The sequence below is a fragment of the Leopardus geoffroyi genome, chromosome C2, assembly GCF_018350155.1.
Source record: "Leopardus geoffroyi isolate Oge1 chromosome C2, O.geoffroyi_Oge1_pat1.0, whole genome shotgun sequence".
NCBI lineage: Eukaryota > Metazoa > Chordata > Mammalia > Carnivora > Felidae > Leopardus > Leopardus geoffroyi.
The window spans coordinates 149,629,202-149,652,971 of record NC_059333.1 but is presented as its reverse complement, the minus strand read 5'-3'; the positions used below and the strand labels follow the sequence as shown (position 1 = coordinate 149,652,971).

General features: G+C 41.0%; 1 protein-coding gene across 4 annotated transcripts in view; it reads right to left on the bottom strand.

Moving 5' to 3' along the window:
- ULK4 (unc-51 like kinase 4) overlaps window positions 1–23,770 on the bottom strand; it is a 583,089-nt gene that overhangs the window by 524,841 nt on the left and 34,478 nt on the right. For all 4 annotated transcript variants that reach the window (XM_045436431.1, XM_045436432.1, XM_045436433.1 and 1 more), the window contains 4 exons: window positions 22,999–23,103; window positions 19,886–19,946; window positions 17,893–18,074; window positions 16,947–16,993 (listed from right to left, as the gene is read on the bottom strand). In XM_045436431.1, coding sequence (XP_045292387.1) covers window positions 16,947–16,993; window positions 17,893–18,074; window positions 19,886–19,946; window positions 22,999–23,103 — 395 coding nt within the window. The remainder of the gene's footprint in view (window positions 1–16,946; window positions 16,994–17,892; window positions 18,075–19,885; window positions 19,947–22,998; window positions 23,104–23,770) is intronic.

The window sequence follows — 23,770 nt, the reverse complement described above, 5'->3', positions numbered from 1 at the left end:
ATCTGCCACCAACCCATTTTGTGACCAAGGCCAAGTCAATTATGCTTCAATTTCCAAACGTGTGAAATTTCAAGGGAGAGATGGATTAACTTCTGAATTTTTTTTTTTACAATGAAAACACAAATGCTTAGTATCAGAAACTGACTAATGAATTAGAGGACGCAGAGCAAAAACTTACTTTATCTTAGTTCAAAGACAAGCCCAAAGTACTTATGAAACACTAAATTGTTTTTTCATTCTACAAAATTAAATAATGCCTACAAGATTTATTCAAGTAAAAGAAAAATGTATTACAATGTGCTAAGTAAATGTTTTTACCAATCTCACCAGAAACCACTCCTATCAGAAAAAGAAAAAAAACAGACTATCTTAAAACCCTTATAGTTTTAAACTATCAACTATTTAACAAAACATTCCTTAGTCTATACCAAATACTTACATACAACTATATCTACATATGATGCCCTCAAAAAACTGGCTTCTTCACAAAATCAGCCCCTTGTTTAAATATCACCATTTCAGGCACCCCTGGAGTCCCAATACCCTGTACCTCACAAGTGTCCCCATACTCAGGACAGCATCTGCACTGACCAATAACCTTTCTGCAGTGACAGGCACGTTCCCTGTCTACACTGTTCAATACAGTATCCATCACATACATGTGACTAGTGAGCACTTAAAATATGGCTGGTACAAGTCAAAAAATTTTTTAATTACTTTTAAATGTAAACTTTAATAACCACATACAGCTAGTTGTTACCACATTAGAGCAGATCCAAAATGCTCCAGTTCCTTCTTGGGTTTACTTCTTTATTATCTGTGTCCCCTACCAGCCTAGAAGGTCCACAAATGCAAGACTTTGTCTTGCCCAACCCCGCAAGCCCCAAGACAGTACACCTCGCATCAAGTAGGCCCCAATAAACGTTTGCTGAATAGGACAGTGACATCTAAAACAAGGTAACTAAAGACGTTAGTGGAAAAGGAGTGGATAAATACAGGACTGTACATGGTAAACAAAAGTGGAACAGGGTTTCCAATATAAATCTCAAAAAAAAAAAAATTAGGGCTAACATCATTGAGAAAAAGATCCCTTGTAAGAAAAAGCAGTACAACCTACAAAGGGCATCGTTATACACCATGTAACAAAGAATTAAAAGTTAACCCAAGAATAGTGGGGAAATTCAACCTGCTTCTCTTCCAAGCACAGCAAGAAGGCCACATGAATACATACATACATACAAACATCCATAATAAACTATGAAGGTCAAAGTAACAAATGTATATACCAAACTTACCACAATCTACCAACAGTGACCACACTTATTCAATGAGAAGCAGTATAGGGTGGTGTTTATCACCCTGAAATGAAATGTGCTGGGCCTAGCCTTGACCCCACCATGAGGAAGAAGGAAGGACAGTTCCTTGGGTTACTGACTCATCCTTCGTGTCCCTGGTTACTTTGATGGACTGACTACAGTATGTACCTAACCAAGGTGCTCAGAGAATCAAAGGAGATAATCCTTGCCAAGAAATTACCATGTCGTCTGACATGTTATATGTGCTGTGTGGGTTAGCTATTATTACCACTACGTTAATAACATTTTTAAGAATGATTTTATATTAGACCACAAAGATAAATCCACGGAATCCCCAAAGGCAGAAATTATACGGAACGTACTATGTTATAAAAGTGCAATAAGAAATATAAAGCAAAAATACCTAGATACTTGTAAACTCAGAAGCACTTCTGTATGTCTGATGTGTCAAATGAAAATTGAAAACACTGATCATTCATAATCATAATCGACAGAAATAAAAGTGAAACTAAGGAGACATTTTGCTGCTTTATGTAGCAGACTGGACACTGACACGCACCTTCCTGTTCTCTCAAGGGTCTGATAAATGAAAACCAAATTTATAATTAAATGATAACCAGCAGTGCCTGGGTGGCTCAGTCACTTGGGCATCCAATTTCAGCTCAGGTCATGATGTCATGGTCCGTGAGCTCAGGCCCCGCATCAGGCTTTGTGCTGACAGCTCAGAGCCTGGAACCTGCTTCATGTTCTGTGTCTCCCTCTCCTCCGTGCCTCCCTCTCCCTCCCTCTGTCTCTCTCAAAAATAAACAATTTTTTTAAAAATGTATAATTAAATCTTCTGTAAACAGAAAGAAGGACTGAAAGTGGACCAAAACGTACAAGGAAATCCCAGGTGACCAGCACAGATGAAATCATATTGACAGAAGATGAATAGAAGAACTCCCTAAGAACCACAGATAAAGACAGATCTTCCCAAGGAAGCCCCAGAGGTTGAGTCAACTGAAAGAGAAGGCAAGGACGAGCCACTGGACAGTCACCAGATTGCAGACCTGCACAATTAACGAGTGAGCCAACCAGGTCCTGCTGCCTTCCCATCTCCCTCCTTGGTAACACAGGATAAACCCTGCAGCCCTGGTCTCCAGGATAAAAATGGAAAATTATTCCTACGGTAAAGCAATCTACCCTGAGGTGGGAAACAGATGTAGATATGGGGACCAGAGACCGCTGTCCTCTACACCAGATAGTAGAGCAGAAAAGGGGGTTAATGCAGGAAAGCCAGTTCCGTCCCCTAGAAAAACCCATCCTTGCAACTCCTCAAGAGGCCCACGGCTTGCCTGCCTGCTCTCCAGCCGCTGGGCTCCCAACAAACAAGTCCATCAGTCAACAGGCATCACCACTCACGCGTCAGCTCTCCCTTTAAAGAAGCTGCTGCCAATTCCACCACTAGATATTTACCCAAAGGATACGAGAATACAGATCCGAAGGGGCACACGCACCCTAACATCTATAGCAGCATTATCAACAATATGCAAACTAGGGAAAGAGCCCAAATGTCTAACAACTGATGACTGGGTAGAGAAGAAGTGGTATATAGGCACAATGGAAGATTATACAGCCATCAAAAAGAATGAAATGTTGCCATGTGCAACAATGTGGATGAAATGAGAGTGTATCATGCTAAGCGAAATAAGTCAGAATATGATTTCACGCATACGTGAAGTTTAAAAAACAGATGAACACACAGGAAGGAAAGAAAGAAAGAGGGAAGCAAACCAGAAGAGACTCTTGACTACAGAGAACAAAGTGAGGGCCGGGGGGGTGGGGGGGGCCTAAATCAAGGGTGGGTATCAGGAGGGCACTGATGATGGTCATGGAGCATTATACATAAATGAGGAACTGCCAAATTCTACTCCTGAGACCAGTATTACACTCTGTTAACTAGCTAGAATTTAAATAAAAATCGGAAAAAAAAAAAAAAAGTTGCTGGAGAAACAGACTTAGAGAAGCACAGAGAAAACTGGTATTGCCAACTTCTATCCCGATCAGTTTAACCATTTACTCGTACAACAAACTCAGTCCCGAAGACCACTAAGGATGTGAGGAACGAGCAACATTAAAAAGCAAGACCGTGATGAAAAATAAGACCCGACCTATAGGCCGAGGAGATAAGAATGTAACTTGTATAATCCTAATGTTTAACCCTGAATGTTTGTTATTATACTTAACCCTAAATTCTGTTCCAAAACAGAATTTTTATAATCCTACAATTTATCCTCAAATTCAAAAGTACGCAAATAGGCCAAATACAAGCAGTTAGAGAAAAGGGTCAACCAGAACATGAAAGTGAAAACCAAAATGTAGTATGAGTGTTGAAATACAATAGAGATTCTCCAGAATAAGATGAGCGGGGATAAACATCAAACTTGAAAACTCAAAGATAAAACCAAGGGAGAACACTGAAAAAGTCTGGAGGTTCTTCAAAAGCTTGAAGAATTACCATAGGGCCCAACAATTCCACTACTAGGTATACATCCAAGAGACGTGAAAAAAATATGTCCACATAAAACCTTGTGTGAAAATGTTCACAGCAGCATCATTCTCAACAGCCAAATTTGGAAACAACCTAAGTGTTCATCAAGAATGGATAATCAAGATGTTGTATTATCTGTACAATGGAATACTATCCAGTCATAGAAAGACTGATGTAGTGGGAGCTTAGGTGGCTCAGTCAGTTAAGCGCCTGACTTCAGAGCCCCACATCGGGCTCTGTGCTGACAGCTCAGAGCCCAGAACCGGCTTTGGATTGTCTCCCTCTCTCTCTGCCCCTCCCTGGCTCCAGAGTGTGTGCTCTCTCTCTCTCATAAATGAATAAATGTTTAAAAAACAAAAAACAGGGGCGCCTGGGTGGCGCAGTCGGTTAAGCGTCCGACTTCAGCCAGGTCACGATCTCGCGGTCCGTGAGTTCGAGCCCCGCGTCGGGCTCTGGGCTGATGGCTCAGAGCCTGGAGCCTGTTTCCGATTCTGTGTCTCCCTCTCTCTCTGACCCTCCCCTGTTCATGCTCTGTCTCTCTCTGTCCCAAAAATAAATAAACGTTGAAAAAACAAAAAAACAAAAAAACAAAAAACAAAAAAAAACTGAAGTACAGGGGCACCTGAGTGGCTCAGTCAGTTAAGCGTTCGACTTTGCCTCAGGTCATGATTTCATGGTTCATGGTTCAAGCCCCGCATCTGACTCTGTGCTGACAGCTCAGAGCCTGGAGCCTGCTTTGGATTCTGTGTCTCCCTCTCACTGCCTCTGCCTCTCTCTCTCTCTGACACTAAAAGAAATGAAGTACTGATAAACCATATGCTAAGTGAAAGAGGACAGACACACACACACATCACATTTGGTGTATCTCACTTATACAAAATATTCGCAATGAATAAAGCTACAGACAGAAAGTAGATTAGTGGTTTGCAGGGACCAAGGGAAAAGGAGCAATGGACATGGGGTTTCACTGGGTGATGAAAATATTCTGAAATTAGATAGTGGTGTGGTCACACAGCTTTGTGAATATGCTAAAAACCATTTAACATCGGGTTTTCAAAAAACAATTGTCATCACATCTACAAACTAAAAAAACACAGAATCTAAGAGATGAAGAAAAAGCATTTGACAAAAATCTAACACCCGTTTATGTTAAAAAGCTTTCAGTAAACTAGAAATAGAGGGGGAATTTTTTCAACTTGGTAAAGACTATCTACAAAACACCTAGAGTCAACATCCTACTTAAATCTGGGAAACTCAAGATTTTCCCACTAAAATCAAGGCTGTTGCCTCTCACCACCATTCCTCAATGTCATACTAAACGCTCTAGCTAATGTAGTAGGACAAGAAATAAAAGGTAGGCAGATTAAGAAGGAAGAAATAAAGTTCTTTGTTCACATAAGATGTGATTATAGAAAATCTTAAAGAACTGATGACCCCCCCCATCCCACTCCCAAGCCAAAAAAAAAAAAAAAACTATAGCAACTACAGATTATGACAAGGTGCAGGATACAAGGTTAACATCTAGAAGTCAATCACTTCCCTATATATTAACAAGTGGAGTTTGAAATAAAAAACAGGGTGCCTGGGTGGCTCAGTCGGTTAAGCGGCCGACTTCAGCTCAGGTCATAATCTCACGGTTCATGGGTTCGAGCCCTGCATCGGGCTCTGTGCTGACAGCTCAGGGCCTGCAGCCTGCTTCAGATTCTGTGTCTCCCTCTCCCTCTGTCCCTCCCCAGCTCGCACTCCGTCTCTGTGTCTCTCAAAAATAAAATAAAAAACGTTAAAAAATATGTATTTGAAATACAAAACACAATACCATTTACATCAACACCCAAAAATGAAATCCTTGTGAATCTAACAATATATGTACAAGATCTATATGATTAAGTACAAAACTATGATTAATGAAATCCAATAACTAAGAATAGAAAGGTATTACATGTTCACGGATCAAAAGACTCAATATTATCCTGATGTGAGTTCTTCCCAACATGATCTCGAGATTCGATATAATTCCAAAGTCCTACCAAGTTAAGGAAGGAAAACCTCCAAACTCATTCTATGAGGCCAGCATTACCTTGATGCCAAAACCAGACAGACGCCAATAAAAAGAACTACAGGCCTATATCCCTGATGAACGTAGATGCAAAACTCCTCAAAAAGCTACTAGCCAAAAGGATCCAACAATACACTAAAAGAACGACCAAGTGGGATTTATTCACCATGATCAAGTGGCATTTATTCCTGGGCTGTAGGGCTGGCTCAATGTCCACAAATCAATGTGATACACATTAATGAAAGAAAGGATAAGAACCACATGATCCTCTCAATAGATACAGAAAAGGTGTACGACAAAATACAGCATCCTTTGATAAAAAACCCTCAAGAAAGTAGGAATAGAAGAAACATACCTCAAGATCATAAAGGCCATATACAAAAGACCCACAACTAATATCCTCACTGGGGAAAAACTAAGAGCTTTCCCCACTGAGGTTAGGAACACGACAGGGATGTCCACTCTTACCACTGTTATTCTACACAGTATTGGCAGCCCTAGCCTCAGCAATCAGACAACAAAATGAAATAAAAGCATCTAAATTGGCAAGGAAGAAGTCAAAGTTTCACTCTCTGCAGATGCCATGATATTCCTCATGGAAAACCCAAAAGACTCCATCAAAAAACTACTAGAACTGATATGTGAATTCAGCAAAGTCACAGGACATAAAATGAACACAGAAATTGGTTGCCTTTCTATACACCATTAATGAAGCAGCAGAAAGAGAAATCAAAGAATCATTCCCATTTACAAATGCACCGAAACCATCAGATACCTAAGAATAAATCTAACCAAAGATGTAAAACATCTGTAAGCTGAAAACTATAGAAAGCTTATGAAAGAAATTGAAGAGGACATGAAAAAATGGAAAAGCATTCTGTGTTCACGAACTGTCAGAAGAAATACTGTGAAAATGTCGATACTACCCAAAGCAATCTATACATTCAATGTAATCCCTACTGAAATAACACCAGCATTCTTCACACAACTAGAACAATTCTAAAATTTGTATGGAACCAGAAAAGACCCCGAATAGCTAAAGTAATGTTGAAAAAGAAAATCAAAGCTGGAGGCATCACAATTCTGGATTTCAAGCTGTATTACAAAGCTGTAATTATCAAGACAGTATGGTACTGGCACAAAAACAGACACACATAGATCTATGAACACAACAGAGAGCCCAGATGGACCCACAAATGTATGGCCAGCTAATCTTCGACAAAGCAGGAAAGAGTATCCAATGGAATAAAGACAGTGTCTTTGGCAAATGGTGCTGGGAGAATGGACAACGACATGCCGAAGTATGAATCTGGACCCCTTTCTTACACCATACACAAAAATAAATTCAAAATGGGTGAAAGACCTAAATGTAAGACAGGAAACCATCAGAATCCTAGAGAAAGCAGGCAACCACCTCCTTTACCCTGGCCACAGCAACTTCTTACTTGACATGTCTTACTTGACATATCTCCTGAGGCAACGGAAACAAAAGCAAAAATGAATTTTTTATCAAGGTAAAAAGCTTCTGCACACCAAAGGAAACAATCAACAAAACTAAAAGGCAACAGAATGGGAGAAAATATTTGTAAATGACATATCAGACAAAGGGTTAGTATACAAAATCTATAAAGAAATTACCAAACTCAACACCAGAAAAACAAATAACCCAGTATAGAAATGGGCAAAAGACGCAAACGCTTTTCCAAAGAAGACATCCAGATGGCTAACAGCCACATGAAAAGATACTCAACATCACTCAGCATCAAGGAAATACACATCAAAACCACAATGAGACACCGCCTCACACCTATCAGAATGGCTCAAGTCAACAACTCAGACAACAACAGATGTTGGTGAGGATGCAAAGGGGTACCCTTTCGCACTGCTTGTGGGAATGCAAACTGGTGCAGTAACTCTGGAAAACAGTGTGGAGCTTCCTCAAAAAATTAAAAATACAGCTACCCTATGACCCAGCAATTGCACTACTAGGTGCTTATCCAAAGGATACAAAAATGCTGATTCGGGTGCACATGGGTGGCTCAGCTGGTTAAGCATCCAACTTTGGCTCAGGTCTTGATCTCACAGTTCATGGGATCGAGCCCCGTGTCGGGCTCTGGGCTGACAGCTCAGAGCCTGGAGCCTGCTTCAGATTCCGTGTCCCCCTCTCCTTCTACCTCTCCCCAACTCATGCCCTATCTGTCTCAAAAATAAATAAAACATTAAAAAAAATTTTTAATGCTGATTCAAAGGGGCACATTCACCTCAGTGTTTACAGCAGCACTATCAACAACAGCCAAAATATGGAAAGAGCCCAAGTGTCCATCAAGTGATGAATTGATAAAGAAGATATGGTATATACATACAACAGAATATTACTCGGCAATCAAAAACCATGAAATCTTGCCATTCACAATAACTTGGATGGAACCAGAGTATATTATGCTAAGCAAAATAAGTCAGAGAATGGCAAATATCTTAGGTTTTTGCTCATATGTGAAATTTAACAACAAAACAGATGAACACAGGGGAAGAGAAGGGAAAAAGAGATAAAAAGAGAGAGGGAGGCAAGCTGTAAGAGACTCAAATACAGAGAACTGAGGATTGTTGGAAGGGTGGTGAGTTGGAGATGGGCCAAATGGGTGATGGGCATTAAGGAGGGCACTTGTTGGGATGAGAACTGGGTGTTATATTTAAGTGATGAATCACTAAATTATCTTCCTGAAACAAAACAAAAAAAGAATGTACTCAAGGAACTGCAACTAGTAATAAAATGTTCATGTCAATAAAAAATAAAAAAGAATCCCAGCAAATTTTGTGGATACTGACAAACTGATTCTAAGGTTTATACAGAGAGGCGGAAGATCCAAAATAGCTCACACGACACTTTAGAAGAACAAAGTTGGAGGACTGATAACCCCTGACTTCCAGATTCACTATAAAGCTACAGTTAATCAAGACAGTGTAGTATTAACAAAAGAGTAAACAAAAAGGTCAATGAAAGAGAATACAGAAGAAATAGACTCACATGAATAGAATCAAAGGATCTACGACAAAGGAGCAAAGGCAGTACAATGGAGCAATGATGGTCTTTTCAACAAATGGTGGTAGCAATATTGCACGACATGGAAAAAAAAAAAGAATCTAGACACAGATCTTATTCACTTCACAAAAATTCAAAACAGATCAACTTAAGTGTAAAATGCCGAAGTATAAAACTACTAGATGTAGGGCGTCTGGGTGGCTCAGTCGGTTGGGCATTCGACTTCGGCTCAGGTCATGATCTCGCAGTCTGTGGGTTCGAGCCCTACGTCAGGCTCTGTGCTGACCGCTCAGGGCCTGGAGCCTGCTTTGGATTCTGCATCTCCCTCTGTATCTGCCCCTCCCCGCCTTGCGTGCACGCGCTCTATCTCTCTCTCTCTCAAGAATAAACATTAAAACACGATCTCGCGGTCCGTGGGTTCGAGCCCCGCGTCAGGCTCTGGGCTGATGGCTCAGAGCCTGGAGCCTGTTTCCGATTCTGTGTCTCCCTCTCTCTGCCCCTCCCCCGTTCATGCTCTGTCTCTCTCTGTCCCAAAAATAAATAAACGTTGAAAAAAAAAAAATTTTTAATAAAAAAAAAAAAAAAAGAATAAACATTAAAAAAAACTTTTTTAATAGAAAAAAATTTTAAACTACTATAAGCTAACACAGGAGAAAACCTACATAACTTTAGGTATGGCAGTGACCTTTTAGATACAACCATCAAAAGCACAGTCCATGAAAGAAATAATTAATAAGCTGGACTTTATTTAAAATAAATATTTCTAGGGACACCTGGGTGGCTCAGTCGGTTAAGCGTCCAACTTTGGCTCAGGCCATGATCTCACAGTTTGTTGGGTTCGAGCCCCTGTCGGGCTCTGTGCTGACAGCTCAAAGCCTGGAGCCTGCTTCAGATTCTGTGTCTTCCACTCTCTCTCCCTCCCTCTCTCTCTCTCTCTCTCTGCCCCTCCCCCACTCACACTGTGTGTGTCTCTCTCTCTCTCAAAAATAAACATTAAAAAAATGTTTAATAAAAATGTCTATTCTGCAAAAGATAACATCAAGAGAATGAGAAGATAAGCCAGGACTGGAAGAAATTATTTGCAGAAGACATACTTGATAAAAGACTGTCTTTCAAAATGCACAAAGACCTTTTAAAACTCAACAATAAGAGGGGCGCCCAGGTGGCTCAGTCAGAGGAGCGTCCGACCTAGGCCTAGGTCATGATCTTGCTGTTGCCGACTCTGAGCCCCATGTCGGGCTCTGTGCCGACAGCTCCTGTTTTGGATTCTGTGTCTCCCTGTCTCTGCTCCTCCCACACTCGCACTCTGTCTCTCTCAAAAATAAACACTAAAAATTCAACAAGAAAACAACCCAATGAAGAAACAAGCCAAAGATCTTAATACCTCAACAAAGAAGATAAACAGATGGCAAATAAACCTATGAGAAAGTGCTCCACATCATAGGTCATCAGGGAAATGCCAATTAAAACAATATGCCACCACACACCAAGAAGAATGGACAAAATCCAAAACACTGGCAAAGACCAAATGTTAGCAAAGCTATGGAGCAACAGAAACTCTCATTTGTCGTCAGTGGGAATACGAAATGGTAGAGCCACTTTGGAAGAGGAAGACAATTTGGGAGTTTCTCACAAAACTAAACCTACTCCTAACACACAGTCCAGGAGTCCTGCTCCTTGGTCCTTTGGTACTTAGCCACAGGGGTTGAAAGCATATGTCCACACCGTGTTAACAGCAGCTTTATTCACATATTATGCTAAACCTGGAAGCAGCCAGCATGTCCTTCAGTATGTGAATAAACACACTGTGGTACATGCAGACCATGTGCTATTTGGCACTAAAAAGGAGCTGTCAAGCCATGAAAAGAGATGGAGAAATCTTAAAAAAGCCCATCTGAAGTCCACACAGTGTAGGGTACCAACATCGTAGGATTCCAAGTAGGGATTCTGGAGAAAAGACAAGACTATGGACAAAGTAAAAAGTTGAGCAATGGTCACAGGGATGAATAGGCGGAACACAGACTTTTAGGGCAATGAAAACACTCTGTATGATCCCATAATGACAATACATGTCATTGTGCATTTGTCCAAACCCATGGAAGGTATAAAACCAAGAGGGAAGTATAAACTATGAATTTTGGCTGATTGTAACATGCCAGTGCACGTTTAACAATGCAGTTGTAGCAAATGTACCACTCTAGGAGGGGGTGCTGATAATGGGGAAGGCTATGCATGTGTGGAGACAGGAAGTATAGATCTCTGTACCTTCTTTTAAATGTTGCTGTGAGCCTAAAACTGCTCTAGAAAATAAACTCTTAATGAAAACAAGCAGAAAAGGTGAATTTTACAGTATGTGAACTGTCTCAGCAAAAGGGAGCAAGAAAAGCGAAAGAAAATGAAGAGTCAAGAGACAGGAAATCCCACACCCATCCCATAGGAGTTTCGGGAGCAGAAAAAGGATGAAACACAGACGAAGAAATCCTAAAGAAACAGGGAAGCTAAAGAAAGGCTGAAGCACTTAAAAAATTGTCAAAGCGGGGCGCCTGGGTGGCGCAGTCGGTTAAAGCGTCCGACTTCAGCCAGGTCACGATCTCACGGTCCGTGAGTTCGAGCCCCGCGTCAGGCTCTGGGCTGATGGCTCAGAGCCTGAAGCCTGTTTCCGATTCTGTGTCTCCCTCTCTCTCTGCCCCTCCCCCGTTCATGCTCTGTCTCTCTCTGTCCCAAAAATAAATAAACGTTGAAAAAAAAAAATTAAAAAAAAAAATTGTCAAAGCAAATTAGTACAATGCAATACGCAGGCACATTCCAGTAAAGTTTTGCAGGCCTGGGATCAAAAGAAAAATGCAGGCACTGAAAAACAAAATCAAACTACTCCCATGGAAGCAGAGGAAGAAGGTTAGCATCCGAGTCTTAGGGGGTGTGCTGACAGGAGGCAGCGAGAAAACTCTGAAGCCCGGCATAGGGGTGAGCAAGGCCTGGGGGCACAAGAAGGTCTCATTCAGCCCCCTCTTCCTGAGCCCTAACACTGGACAGAAAGTTCTGAGGAGGCAACGACTACAGAAGCAGAGCCTCTGAGACACCTTAAAAAAAAAAAAAAAAAAGACTAATGAAAACAAATGAAATCCAATCAACCAAAAGGTAAAGTAGGGCCAAGAATTCACAAATGAAGAAACGGTATTTACAAAATTGATGATGACAATTTACTTTATTCAAGCGCCAAACTTAGGCCAAAAATTAGAAAAGTCCTTCCTAAAATTCAAAGGGTCCCAAAGGACCCCAAACAGGCAAAATAACCTTGAAAAAGAAGAACAAAGTTAGAGGTCTCACGCTTCCTGACTGCACAATTTACTACAAAACTGTGGTAATCAAGACACGGTGATCCTGGGGCGCCTGGGTGGCGCAGTTGGTTAAGCGTCCGACTTCAGCCAGGTCACGATCTCACGGTCCGTGAGTTCGAGCCCCGCATCAGGCTCTGGGCTGATGGCTCAGAGCCTGGAGCCTGTTTCCGATTCTGTGTCTCCCTCTCTCTCTGCCCCTCCCCCGTTCATGCTCTGTCTCTCTCTGTCCCAAAAATAAATAAACATTGAAAAAAAAAAAATTTTTAAAAAAGACACGGTGATCCTGGCATAAAGACTGATATATAGACTCATGGGATGGAACAGACAGCCCTGAAATAAACCCTCACATATTTCCTCAAAGGATTACCGACAAGGATGCCCATACCATTCAATGGGGGAAAAGTAGCCCTTTCAACAAATGGTGCTAGGAAAACTGGATATACACGTGCAAAAGAATGAAGTTAGACCCTTACCTAACACTATATACAAATATTAACTCAAAATGGATCAAAAACCTAAATATAAAAGCTAAAACCATAAAACTCTGAGAAGAAATAAAAAGCTTTAAGACCCTGAATCTGGCAATGATTTCTTGCATATGACATTAAGAGCACAGGCAACAAAAGAAAAAATGGGAAATCTGGATTTCATCAAAATTTAACTTTTATGCATCAAAGGACACTATCAAGAGTAAAAAAGGCAACCACAGAACGGGAGAAAAAAATTTGCAAATCATATAATCTGATAAGGGGTTAATATCCAGAATATATAAAGAACTCTTATTAATCAGCAACACACAACAACCCAATTAGAAAATAGGCAAAGGAGGGGCACCAGGGTGGCTCAGTCAGTTAAGCATCCGTCTCTGCATTTTGGTTCAGGTCATGATCTCATGGCTTGTGAGTTCGAGCCTGCACTGGGCTCCGTGCTATGATCCTCTCTCCTCTCTCTCTCTCTCTCTCTCTCTGCCCCTCCCCCCGCTCACAGATGTGCTCTGTCTCTCAGAATAAGCTTAAAAAGAAAGAAAAAAGAAAAAGAAAATAGGCAAAGGACATGAACAGACTTTTCTCCAAAGGAGACAAACAAATGGCCAATAAGTACGTGAAAAGATGCCCAACATTACTAGTCATTAACAAAATGCAAATCAAAACTATAATGACAGCTTCACACTCATTAGGATAGCTACTATTAAAAAAAAAAAAAAAAATGAAGAGGATGTAGAGAAAATCGAACCCTTGTGCACCGCTGGAGGGAATGTAAATTAGTACAGCTGCTGTGGAAAACAGGATATTTACTCAATAAATGAAAAGACAGAATTACCAAATAATCCATTCCTAGGTATATACCCAAAATAACTGAAAGCAGGGACTCTAACAGATTATTTGTACCCCAATGTTCACAGCAGCATTTTTGCAATAGTACAAGGTAGAAGCAACCCAAACGTCCATCAACAGATGCAAACAAACAAAATGTGGCATAAACATATATTGGATGTTAATCAACATTAAAAAGGAATGGCATTCTGATACGTGCTACAACATGGTTGAACTCCGAAAACGTTAAGCTAAGGGAATTAAGCCAGATACAAAGAGACAATAGAAGATCCCACCTATATTACACACAGAATAGGCAAATTCATAAAGAGTATTAGAGAGGTTACCAGAACTAGGAGGGGAAAGGGGAGTTACTTGTTCGATGAGTAATGGCTTCTGTTTGGGATGATGAAAAAGTTCTGGGAATAGGGGTGATAGTCGCACAACGTTGTAAATGTACTTAATACCACTGAATTGCACACTAAAGATACACTAAAGTGGTAAATTTCACATTACGTATATTATGTATATTCCCACGGTTAATCTAGTTTCTTAATTACAATATTATGTATTATTGTGTGTGTATTATATACCTTGGTAAAGTTCATTGGCAAAGGATACAAAATTTCATAATTATCCACTGTTGAAAGTTAATTTTTTATTTAAGTTTATTTATTTTGAGTAAGACAGAGAGTATGCAGAGGAGGGGGACAGTGAGGGAGAGAGAGAGAAAATCCCAAGCAGGCTCCACACTGTCTGTGCAGAGCCCGATGCGCAGTCTGAACTCATGAACCACAAGAACACAACCTGAGCCAAAACCAAGAGTCGGACACTTAAACGGAGCCACGCAGGCACCCCTCCGCTTTTGAAAAGTCTAACAAAAGAGCATTTTTATACACACCAAGTGGGAATGCATGTCGATACGGTGCTTGTAAAGAATGTTTTAGCAACTTATCAGAAGTCACAAAACCATTTATTGCCTTCTACTCATTCCTTCTAAGAATCTGCCATAAAGGGAAAAAGAGAAAACAAACATGCACCAACAGTTAAGCACAAAAATGTTCATCAGCATATTATTTGCAGTGTTATAATATCATCCAAAAATAGGGAACAGGGCAAATTAAATGATTAGGCATTCATAGCCTAGAAGGAAAGGCATACCTTGAAAAAAAAAATCTTAAATATTTAATGACATTAAAACATATTATGTCAGGGCGCCTGGGTGGCGCAGTCGGTTAAGCGTCCGACTTCAGCCAGGTCACAATCTCACGGTCCGTGAGTTCGGGCCCCGCGTCGGGCTCTGGGCTGATGGCTCAGAGCCTGGAGCCTGTTTCCGATTCTGTGTCTTCCCCTCTCTCTGCCCCTCCCCCGTTCATGCTCTGTCTCTCTCTGTCCCAAAAATAAATAAAAGTTGAAAAAAAGAAAAAAAAAAACATATTATGTCAAAAGGGGAAGAGAAACCAAATTCTGTGTTATTCTGTTTTGTTTTCCTATATGCTAAAAAACACCAAGGAATAAATATACCCATTTCAACAGTGATGGTCAATCCCCCAGCTAAGGACCCTACATGCTATTAAGGTGATACGACCTGGGTCAGAGAAGGCCTCACTGAAGGAACTGGCGTCTGAATGGACAAAGACAATAAATGAAGGTTCCAAGCAGAGGATGTGTCCACCTTAGTTTTTATCATTTTCCTCAGACACAAGCTGTTTTACAATTAAGCTTCAAGCTAAAAAATAGGGGGAAACAACAGTACTTGGAAAAGATTAAAAAAGGTTTTGTTTCCCCCCAACAACACAACAAGTCAGCAGGGGGCACCCCAGTCAAGAACGTAAGTTGTAGCTAAAGTGCTCGGTTTTGTTGGCTTTTCAGTGAGCACGCCGCAAACCTTCTCAAAGTTTTACACACTCAAAAAAGCCTAAAAATCCTAGTTGCAATGCCAGGTTTTACCTTGGGAAAGTGACCCTAGAAGATGCATAACAAAAATTATCCAAAAAAGCATTTTGTGAATACCTCGTTTCCCACAAATTTTGCCAGCAAAGAGTAATTGCTATCTTACCATCATTACCACGTTGCACAAAACCTTTCACCTTCATGTCTTCATGTGCTTCTCTAACAGTAAGATAAACAGGCTTGATAATATCAAATACAACCACTGCAGCCTCCACACTCCAACATTTACTACCTACCCAGGAAGAATCAGGCACTATGCAAGGCATTTCATATATTTATCTCATTCCGTTTTTTTAAGCTTCTTTATTTTGAGAGACAGAGACAGAGAGAGACAGAATCCCAAGCAGGCTCCACGCTGTCAGTGTGTAGCCCGACGTGGGGGCGTGATTCCATGATCCATGACATCATGACCTGAGCTGAAATCAAGATGCTTAACCCACCCAGCCACCCAGGCACCCCTCAAAATTCAGTTAACAAGAATCTATGAGGTAGATATGCTATCCCCATTTTACAGTTGAGGAAACTGAGGCTCAGCACTTATGGCAGTTACCCAGGGGGCAGATCTGTGATCCACACCCAGGTCTGTGAATCAGAAACCCATGCGATTTCATCACCCCACACAGACTCTTCGAGAAGTAGAGACTCAGAAAAAAGTAATCATCTGGCCAGGTCTCCCTGACAACTGGAAACCAGAGCCTTCCAACACTTTACCTAATGGTATGCTGTCTGCATACTCAACAAGTATATCATACACTTCTATCAGGGGTTTACAGAGCATAATACCATTAGATTTTAAATAACATCATAAGGGACTCAGGCATTACGCCAGAGAAAGATGCAGTGGCAACGGAAAACTCCAAAACTCCGTAGCAAGAACTAAAACGGGGATCAAAAGCATCTGATCAAGAATACTCCAGGGGCGCCTGGGTGGCGCAGTCGGTTAAGCGTCCGACTTCAGCCAGGTCACGATCTCGCGGTCCGTGAGTTCGAGCCCCGCGTCAGGCTCTGGGCTGATGGCTCAGAGCCTGGAGCCTGTTTCCGATTCTGTGTCTCCCTCTCTCTCTGCCCCTCCCCCGTTCATGCTCTGTCTCTCTCTGTCCCAAAAATAAATAAACGTTGAAAAAAAAAAAAAAAATTAAAAAAAAAAAAAAGAATACTCCAAAGAGTAACAGTAACAAAGTTTCCAGATATAGTTTATAGAATCCTAGAATTGGAGTGTAAGGCCTATTCCGAAATCTTTTTAAATTTACAGTTGGGATGCCTATAGACATTGCCAAGGATTCACAGTAATGATTACTTCAGTACGTAAGTACTTAGGACCATGTGCTTTTGATAAACATGTATGTTCTAATGACTTACAATAACGAAGAATAATTTATTTAAATATAAACGTTACTTACATATCCCAGTTTGGAGCAATTCGCAAATGCTGGATTAGTAAATGGAACTAGAATAAAAGAATAAAACAAGATGTACATTTCCTTCATGAAATAACACAGAAAGTGACTAAGTTAACAAATCACACCTGTATACAATTGAAATGTGAATCCTGCATTAGGAGACAATCAATTACTCAGGAAGATGCAAAAGCACTGAACACACAAGATAAAAATAAACACTAAGAACATTACTTTGTTTCTCCTACCCAATTACATTCCATAAACGTGCCCCCACGCCCGCCTTGCTCCAAACACACACCAAGCACCAAACAAGTAACCTCAATACTATCTTGGAAGCAAACAAATTTAAATTTTTTCAAGCCAGTTCCCCAATGAGCACCTAACTATGAAAAATGCTCCAGACCACTGTAACCCCTTTCTGAGGAAGACTTCAAAAGCTCTACCAAACTCCTGTGGTTTTACCGATGGCCAAGACAGTCCAAGAAAATATTTACAGGGGAAAAAGAAAGAAAAGCCTTAGAGACTCTGGGTCTCCTATCAAAGTGATATCAGAAATCTCGGGAGTTTGCCAGGTCAACCGAGGAAAGCAGGCCTTGTTCCACATGGGCAGCTCATTCTGGCAGCTGATGACAAGGTCTAATGTCTTAAGATTTCAGATATGAAAAATATCTTACAATTATTACAAGTTAAAATACAACGCAAGCCCGAGTATAACAAAAGAAAAAGTTCAAGATCACGGTCTACTCAACTTCTTTCGGATCTAACGACTGGACAAAATTCTGGCAAACCTGTAATCTTGATAAATCTTTTTCTTTTCTTTTCACTGCACCTAAATCAAGTGAGTATTTTAGCACTGATGTTTTAATCTTAATAGAAATACGAAAGCTACACGCCAAAGGCAGGCTGCCAGGACCACGAAAGGAGACTTCACGACTGAACTACCCACCAGAGGTGAATGGAGGAGGCGCGTGGCCACCTCCCGGTGTCCAGTCACGACACACAAATAGCAAAGGAGGTTCAGCTTGGCTCGCGAGGCCCCCGTGCTCTTCTCAGTGGAGTCGATCTGTGAGCACACCTGCTGCAAAAAGTCGTTCCAATCTTGGTCTTTTAGAAATGCTAATTTATCCACTGGAGAGGAAAGAACAAATTAAAAGTGGGTATCAGGTAAAAAAAAAAAAAAAAAATTGCTGAAAACACTACAAGAGAAATAAAAAACGGAACGCAGAATTTCAGCAGCTGAAAACAAAGACGATCATAAATTTACAATGTCAAAACCATAAAGTCCTCCAAAGAGGACACTACTTTTATTTATTCTTCTAGATTCCTCTCCTTTTCTACCCATGGACACTTTTTCTCTATGTGAATGGAAAACCACCTTTAAAAGATGCCTAAAGGAGAATCATCCTGCAACCGAGATTTTAACAAAATACTCAAGAAAGTTGTATTACAAAAAAGCAAGTGATAGCCTTCGTATAAATAAAGCGATCTAGCCGGAAAATGTTGGAAAAGCTAAGAATTGTGCAGTTGTTAAAAAGTTCCAATGAAATGACTGTTAAACGTAACAGGTTAATACAGTAGTTGAAATCCTCTGGGAGATCCAATCCCAAACCATATACAAACAGAAAACAAAAATGGGCAATAAGATGCCATCCAAAATGACCACAGTTTTGGCTAATTTCCATCTTTTAATAAAATAAGCAGTAATAATTTCCTAAAATAACTCAGAGTAAAGAGGAAAAGGGAAGCAATATTATTTTGAAATAATACTCCTCTAAGGTTGGCTCTATTTGGCACTGTATATTTAAATTCAAATGTTTTATTTTGAATTTACTTTGATTTGATATGAAATCCTGGATTATACTCCAGCGATGATGAAGAATGTTTTTCTAGATCTAGTTTACCAGCTTAAAATAGATTTTATCACACAAAATACATCAAAGTTTAAAGTGTAAACAAATTTCTGATGCTCACCCCACATAAGACTTCCCATTAGGTGAAAGGAAACCGAACCCATCTTCTTTGAGTATCTTCATTCCCAAACCCTCTCCACAAAAGTAAACCATCTGACCCCATTGTCAACCCCCTAGAGTCGAGTCTCAATTCTTCGTTGTGGTCTCCGACCCTCTGTACCCACAAGAATACCATAAATGTTGGAAATCCAATGGGCTCTACAAGAGGGAAGGGCAAGAGAAGGGCCCGCACAGCTTTACGGGAACGTTCACTTCCACAGGGGTACAGGGCAGCCCAGACTCAGCTGGGCACGGTCAAAGGATGGCACAAATGGATTACAGGTCGTTTGCAATGCACACAGCACTACCCCAAGAATATAGCCAGTTGGCAAGAAAACAGAAATGTAGCTATTCATAAATAAATAAAACCTTCCATTTGCTTTAAAAAAGCAGGCAGAGGGGGCGCGCTGAGTGGCTCTGACTCTTGGGTTTCAGCTCAGGTCATGATCTCACGGTTTGTGCATTCAAGCCCCACATTGGGCTTCTCGATGATGGTACGGAGCCTGCTTGGGATTCTCTCTCTCTCCTGTCTCTCTCTCTGCCCCTCCCCTGTTCACATGCTCTGTCTCTGTCTCTAAATAAACTTAAAAAAAAAAAACTCCAGGGGCGCCTGGGTGGCGCAGTCGGTTAAGCGTCCGACTTCAGCCAGGTCACGATCTCACGGTCCATGAGTTCGAGCCCCGCGTCGGGCTCTGGGCTGATGGCTCAGAGCCTGGAGCCGGTTTCCGATTCTGTGTCTCCCTCTCTCTCTGCCCCTCCCCCGTTCATGCTCTCTCTCTCTCTCTCTCTCTCTCTCTGTCCCAAAAATAAACGTTGAAAAAAAAAAAAAAATTAAAAAAAAAAAAAAAAAAACTCCATTTGCTGTTAGAGGTCTTATTTATATCTGTCTGCCAAGAGTCTATGTGTTTGACAAGTGCTTTGTAATCCTACCTGAATATGCTGGTAGATGCAGTATCTTTGGATCAAATTTAATTGGTGGTTGTTTCATTATCTGTGGTTGGAAAAAAGAAAAACAACCTTTTAAAGATGCCTTTTGAGACATATCGGTCTCCTGACGTAACTCCAATTATCAGGTTATAAATCAAGGAAGACAGAAAAGAACACTACAAAACCTGTCACCAAAAAGAAAAAGAATTCAACAGTGCCCTTTCTAATTAAAATATGCAAACACTGGGGCGCCTGGGTGGCTCAGTCGGTTAAGCGTCCGACTTCAGCCAGGTCACGATCTCACGGTCCGTGAGTTCGAGCCCCGCGTCAGGCTCTGGGCTGATGGCTCAGAGCCTGGAGCCTGCTTCTGATTCTGTGTCTCCCTCTCTCTCTGCCCCTCCCCCATTCATGCTCTGTCTCTCTCTGTCCCCAAAATAAATAAACATTAAAAAAAAAAATTAAAAAAAAAAATATGCAAACACCAACACACAAAACACCATAAGCACTTGTTTATAAAAACAAGATCATTTTGAGGCACCTGGCTGACTCAGTCAGTAGACCATGAGACTTTTGATCTTGAGATCAGGAGTTCCAGCCCCACAACGAGGGCAGAGTTTACTTTAACTAAACAAAGTTTTGTGGAAAAAGAAGCACTTTATCTTGGCTTACTCTTAAGCTAATCAACCTCTAGGTAGAAATTTAGTCATTCAGGGGCACCTGGGTGGGTGGCTCAGTCGGCTAAGCATCCGACTCTTGGTTTTGGCTCAGGTCATGATCTCACGGTTTCCTGAGTTCAAGCCCCACGTGGAGCTCTGCACTGACAGTGTGGAGCCTGCTTGGAGGTCTCTCTCTCCCCCCTCTCTCTCTGCCCCTCCCTGCTCATGCGGTCTTGGTCTCTCTCAAAATAAATAAACTTAAAAAGAAAAAAAAAGAAAGAAAGAAATTTAGTCATTCAACAAATATTTACTGGGTACCTGTAAGGGTGAGGCACTATGCTAAGTGCTAAGGGGGATACAAATATATAAGAGACATGATCCTACAGTCAGAGAGCAGATACTCTGGGAAAATAAACATGTTAAATGCCAAAAAAAAAAAAAAAAAAAAAATTCAACAATGCAAAACGGGCAGGACGTAATTAGAGACAGAACATTTCACAGGAATTTTTCTAACACATTAGAGAATGCAGCAAGCACTTTAGGCTGACAAGGCTTATGGAAGAACCAGAAGGAGGGCTCAGGTTTTAAAGAATAAGAATTTCATGGTTGAATTCGAGAACACACTATTCCAGGAAGATGTAATCAGCATGAATAGGAAAGTACACAATTTTTTTTAAGAAACTGGAAAAATGGGTAGTTAGATCCATGAGTTTGGAACAGCCAGGGTACTTTCACCTCGACAGTTTTAATTTAAAAATTCAACCGTCATTTCTATTTATCTAACATCTCCAAAACCTCTTTATAGAGCATTTTAAAAAGCTTTGCTGGTGGTTTTCTTGCCAAAAATGCATAACCTCCTCCATGTTAATCATGAGAAACACTTGGAAAAACCCAGGTTGAGGGACAGCCTACAAAATACCTGGTAAGTACTCTTCAAATATGAAAGCCACGAAGGCCAAGGAAAAACTAAGAAATTACAAAGCCATGAAAGACAAGGACAGAAGGTAACAGAAAAAGGCCTAACAGCAAAGTGGAACAAGAGACCCTAGAAGAGAAAAAGGACATCAGTGGTACAAGTGGTAAAATTCAAATAAATTCGGTAATTTAGTTAACACCATACCAATGTTAGTTCCCAGCTTTGCTAACCATACTATGGTCCCATGAGATGCTAACATCAGAGAAAGTTGGGTAAAAAGTACACGAGAACTCTATTTTTGAACCTTTTCTGTATATCTAAAATTAGAAGTTTAAAAAAAATTTTTGACTAAGGCTGCCCTAAAACAAATAAGTATGGTTAGAAAAAGAAATAAAGAAACAGAACCTTGTCAAAACACATTACAAACTGTTCTTAGAAGGTCCACTGGGAAAATGACCCATTTCACATTAAATCTGGCATGATATACAGTTACTCCGTCAGATAGCTGAACTCATAAAAAGAATTAGCTCCATTATGAAAAATAGCTGGGTAATCTGTATTAAATGTTGTCTACCTAGTAGATAAATATGCATCCAATTACCCATTTGTTCTTTCTTAATTTATTTTTGAGAGAGAGAGAGATAGAATGCAAGTGGGGGAGGGAGAGTGAGGGAAACACAGAATCCAAAGCAAGTTCCAGACTCCCAGCTGTCAGCACAGAGCCCGACACAGGGCTCAAACTCACGAACCATAAGATCATGCATGCCCTGAGCTGAAGCTGGCCACTTACCAATTGAGCCACCCAGGCACCCCAGAACCCATTTGTTCTACATTACAGTAATGTTCCCCAAAGAAATGGGGGGAAATGGTCATAAATCAAAACAGAAAAAGACATTTTAAAAAGAAAATTAAAATACAGAATAGGTAATACAGAGGGACTGAGAAGTTGATTTTTTTTCTTAAGAATATTCATCAGCCCCTGGCAATACAGAGGTATATTCCAAGAGACGTGAAGCAACAAAAATCACGCCGGGTATGAAGTGCACCGTGAACCAGGACTCCCCAAGCCCCCAGTGTCTCCCCGCCATCTGGCCTGCAGTCCTGAGCACCCACTAGTCTCTTTGTGACCTGCCCACTCACCCCAGCAGGGGGAGCAGTGCTCACTCACATCTGCCTTCCTAACACATCCAAGACTAGAGTGGTTGGAGAAATTCATTCGAGAATGTATAGAGAAACGAAAGGAATGAGGACTAAGGTCTGAGGTACAGAAGCCCATGGACTGAGGGGAGGCAGAGCCGATGCAGAAGAGGAAGAAATTCAGCACTCAGTGAAGGGTCAAGTAACACAGGAAGAGGAGAGGGTCACACACAGGGTGGGCGTCAGAAGTGTAGACGTGTGGCACACATGAAATAAAAGGAGACATGAGGAACAGCAAAGAAAAGAAAGCCAACAGTATCTGGAATGAAGATATCACCAGGACTTCAGCCCTCTAAATAAAGTCTAAATAACGCTCAGCCCTCAGCTGTTAGGGCATCTTTCCCCACCTTTGGGTTGTCGATAATTGGGGTGATGACAAGATCAGAGTCTGTGTAGATAAGCTCTCTCATCCGGGATTCCAGGTCCTGCTGACTCAGGTGTTCACTTGCAATCTGAAATAAGAACAAAAATGAGGCTTTGTTTCTGTGACTTACTGCAGGGCTTTTAAGAACCGGGCTAATAAGACCCTGAGTAAGACACCACTGGAAGGGTCACCTGTATCTATGGACCTCAGGTTGCTACTCAAAACACTTCCAGAGACCGTCTTCTTTGATCTTCACAAAAATCCTCAGTTCTATCCATCATCATTCTCATGGTTACAGAAGGAAAAAACAAAGGTCAAAGTAACCGATTCGTTCACATTTACCACAAAGGCTGGTTAGTTAGAAGCAGAAAACAGATCTTCTATAGTTTGATGTTTCAGCTACAATGAGGCAAACTTGTTTTTCAATTACCAGGATGGTTTTTATCATTCATCCACTCGACACTCACCAATTTATTCTGCTTTACAAAATATTCAGTATGAAGCTAAAATTACAGCATAAAGGAATTTCAAGATCAAATACTAACCCTCTACCTAAGCATTAAACACCTCTATCTTAATTTTTTTTTTTTTTCAACGTTTTTATTTATTTTTAGGACAGAGAGAGACAGAGCATGAACGGGGGAGGGGCAGAGAGAGAGGGAGACACAGAATCGGAAACAGGCTCCAGGCTCTGAGCCATCAGCCCACAGCCCGACGCGGGGCTCGAACTCACGGACCGCGAGATCGTGACCTGG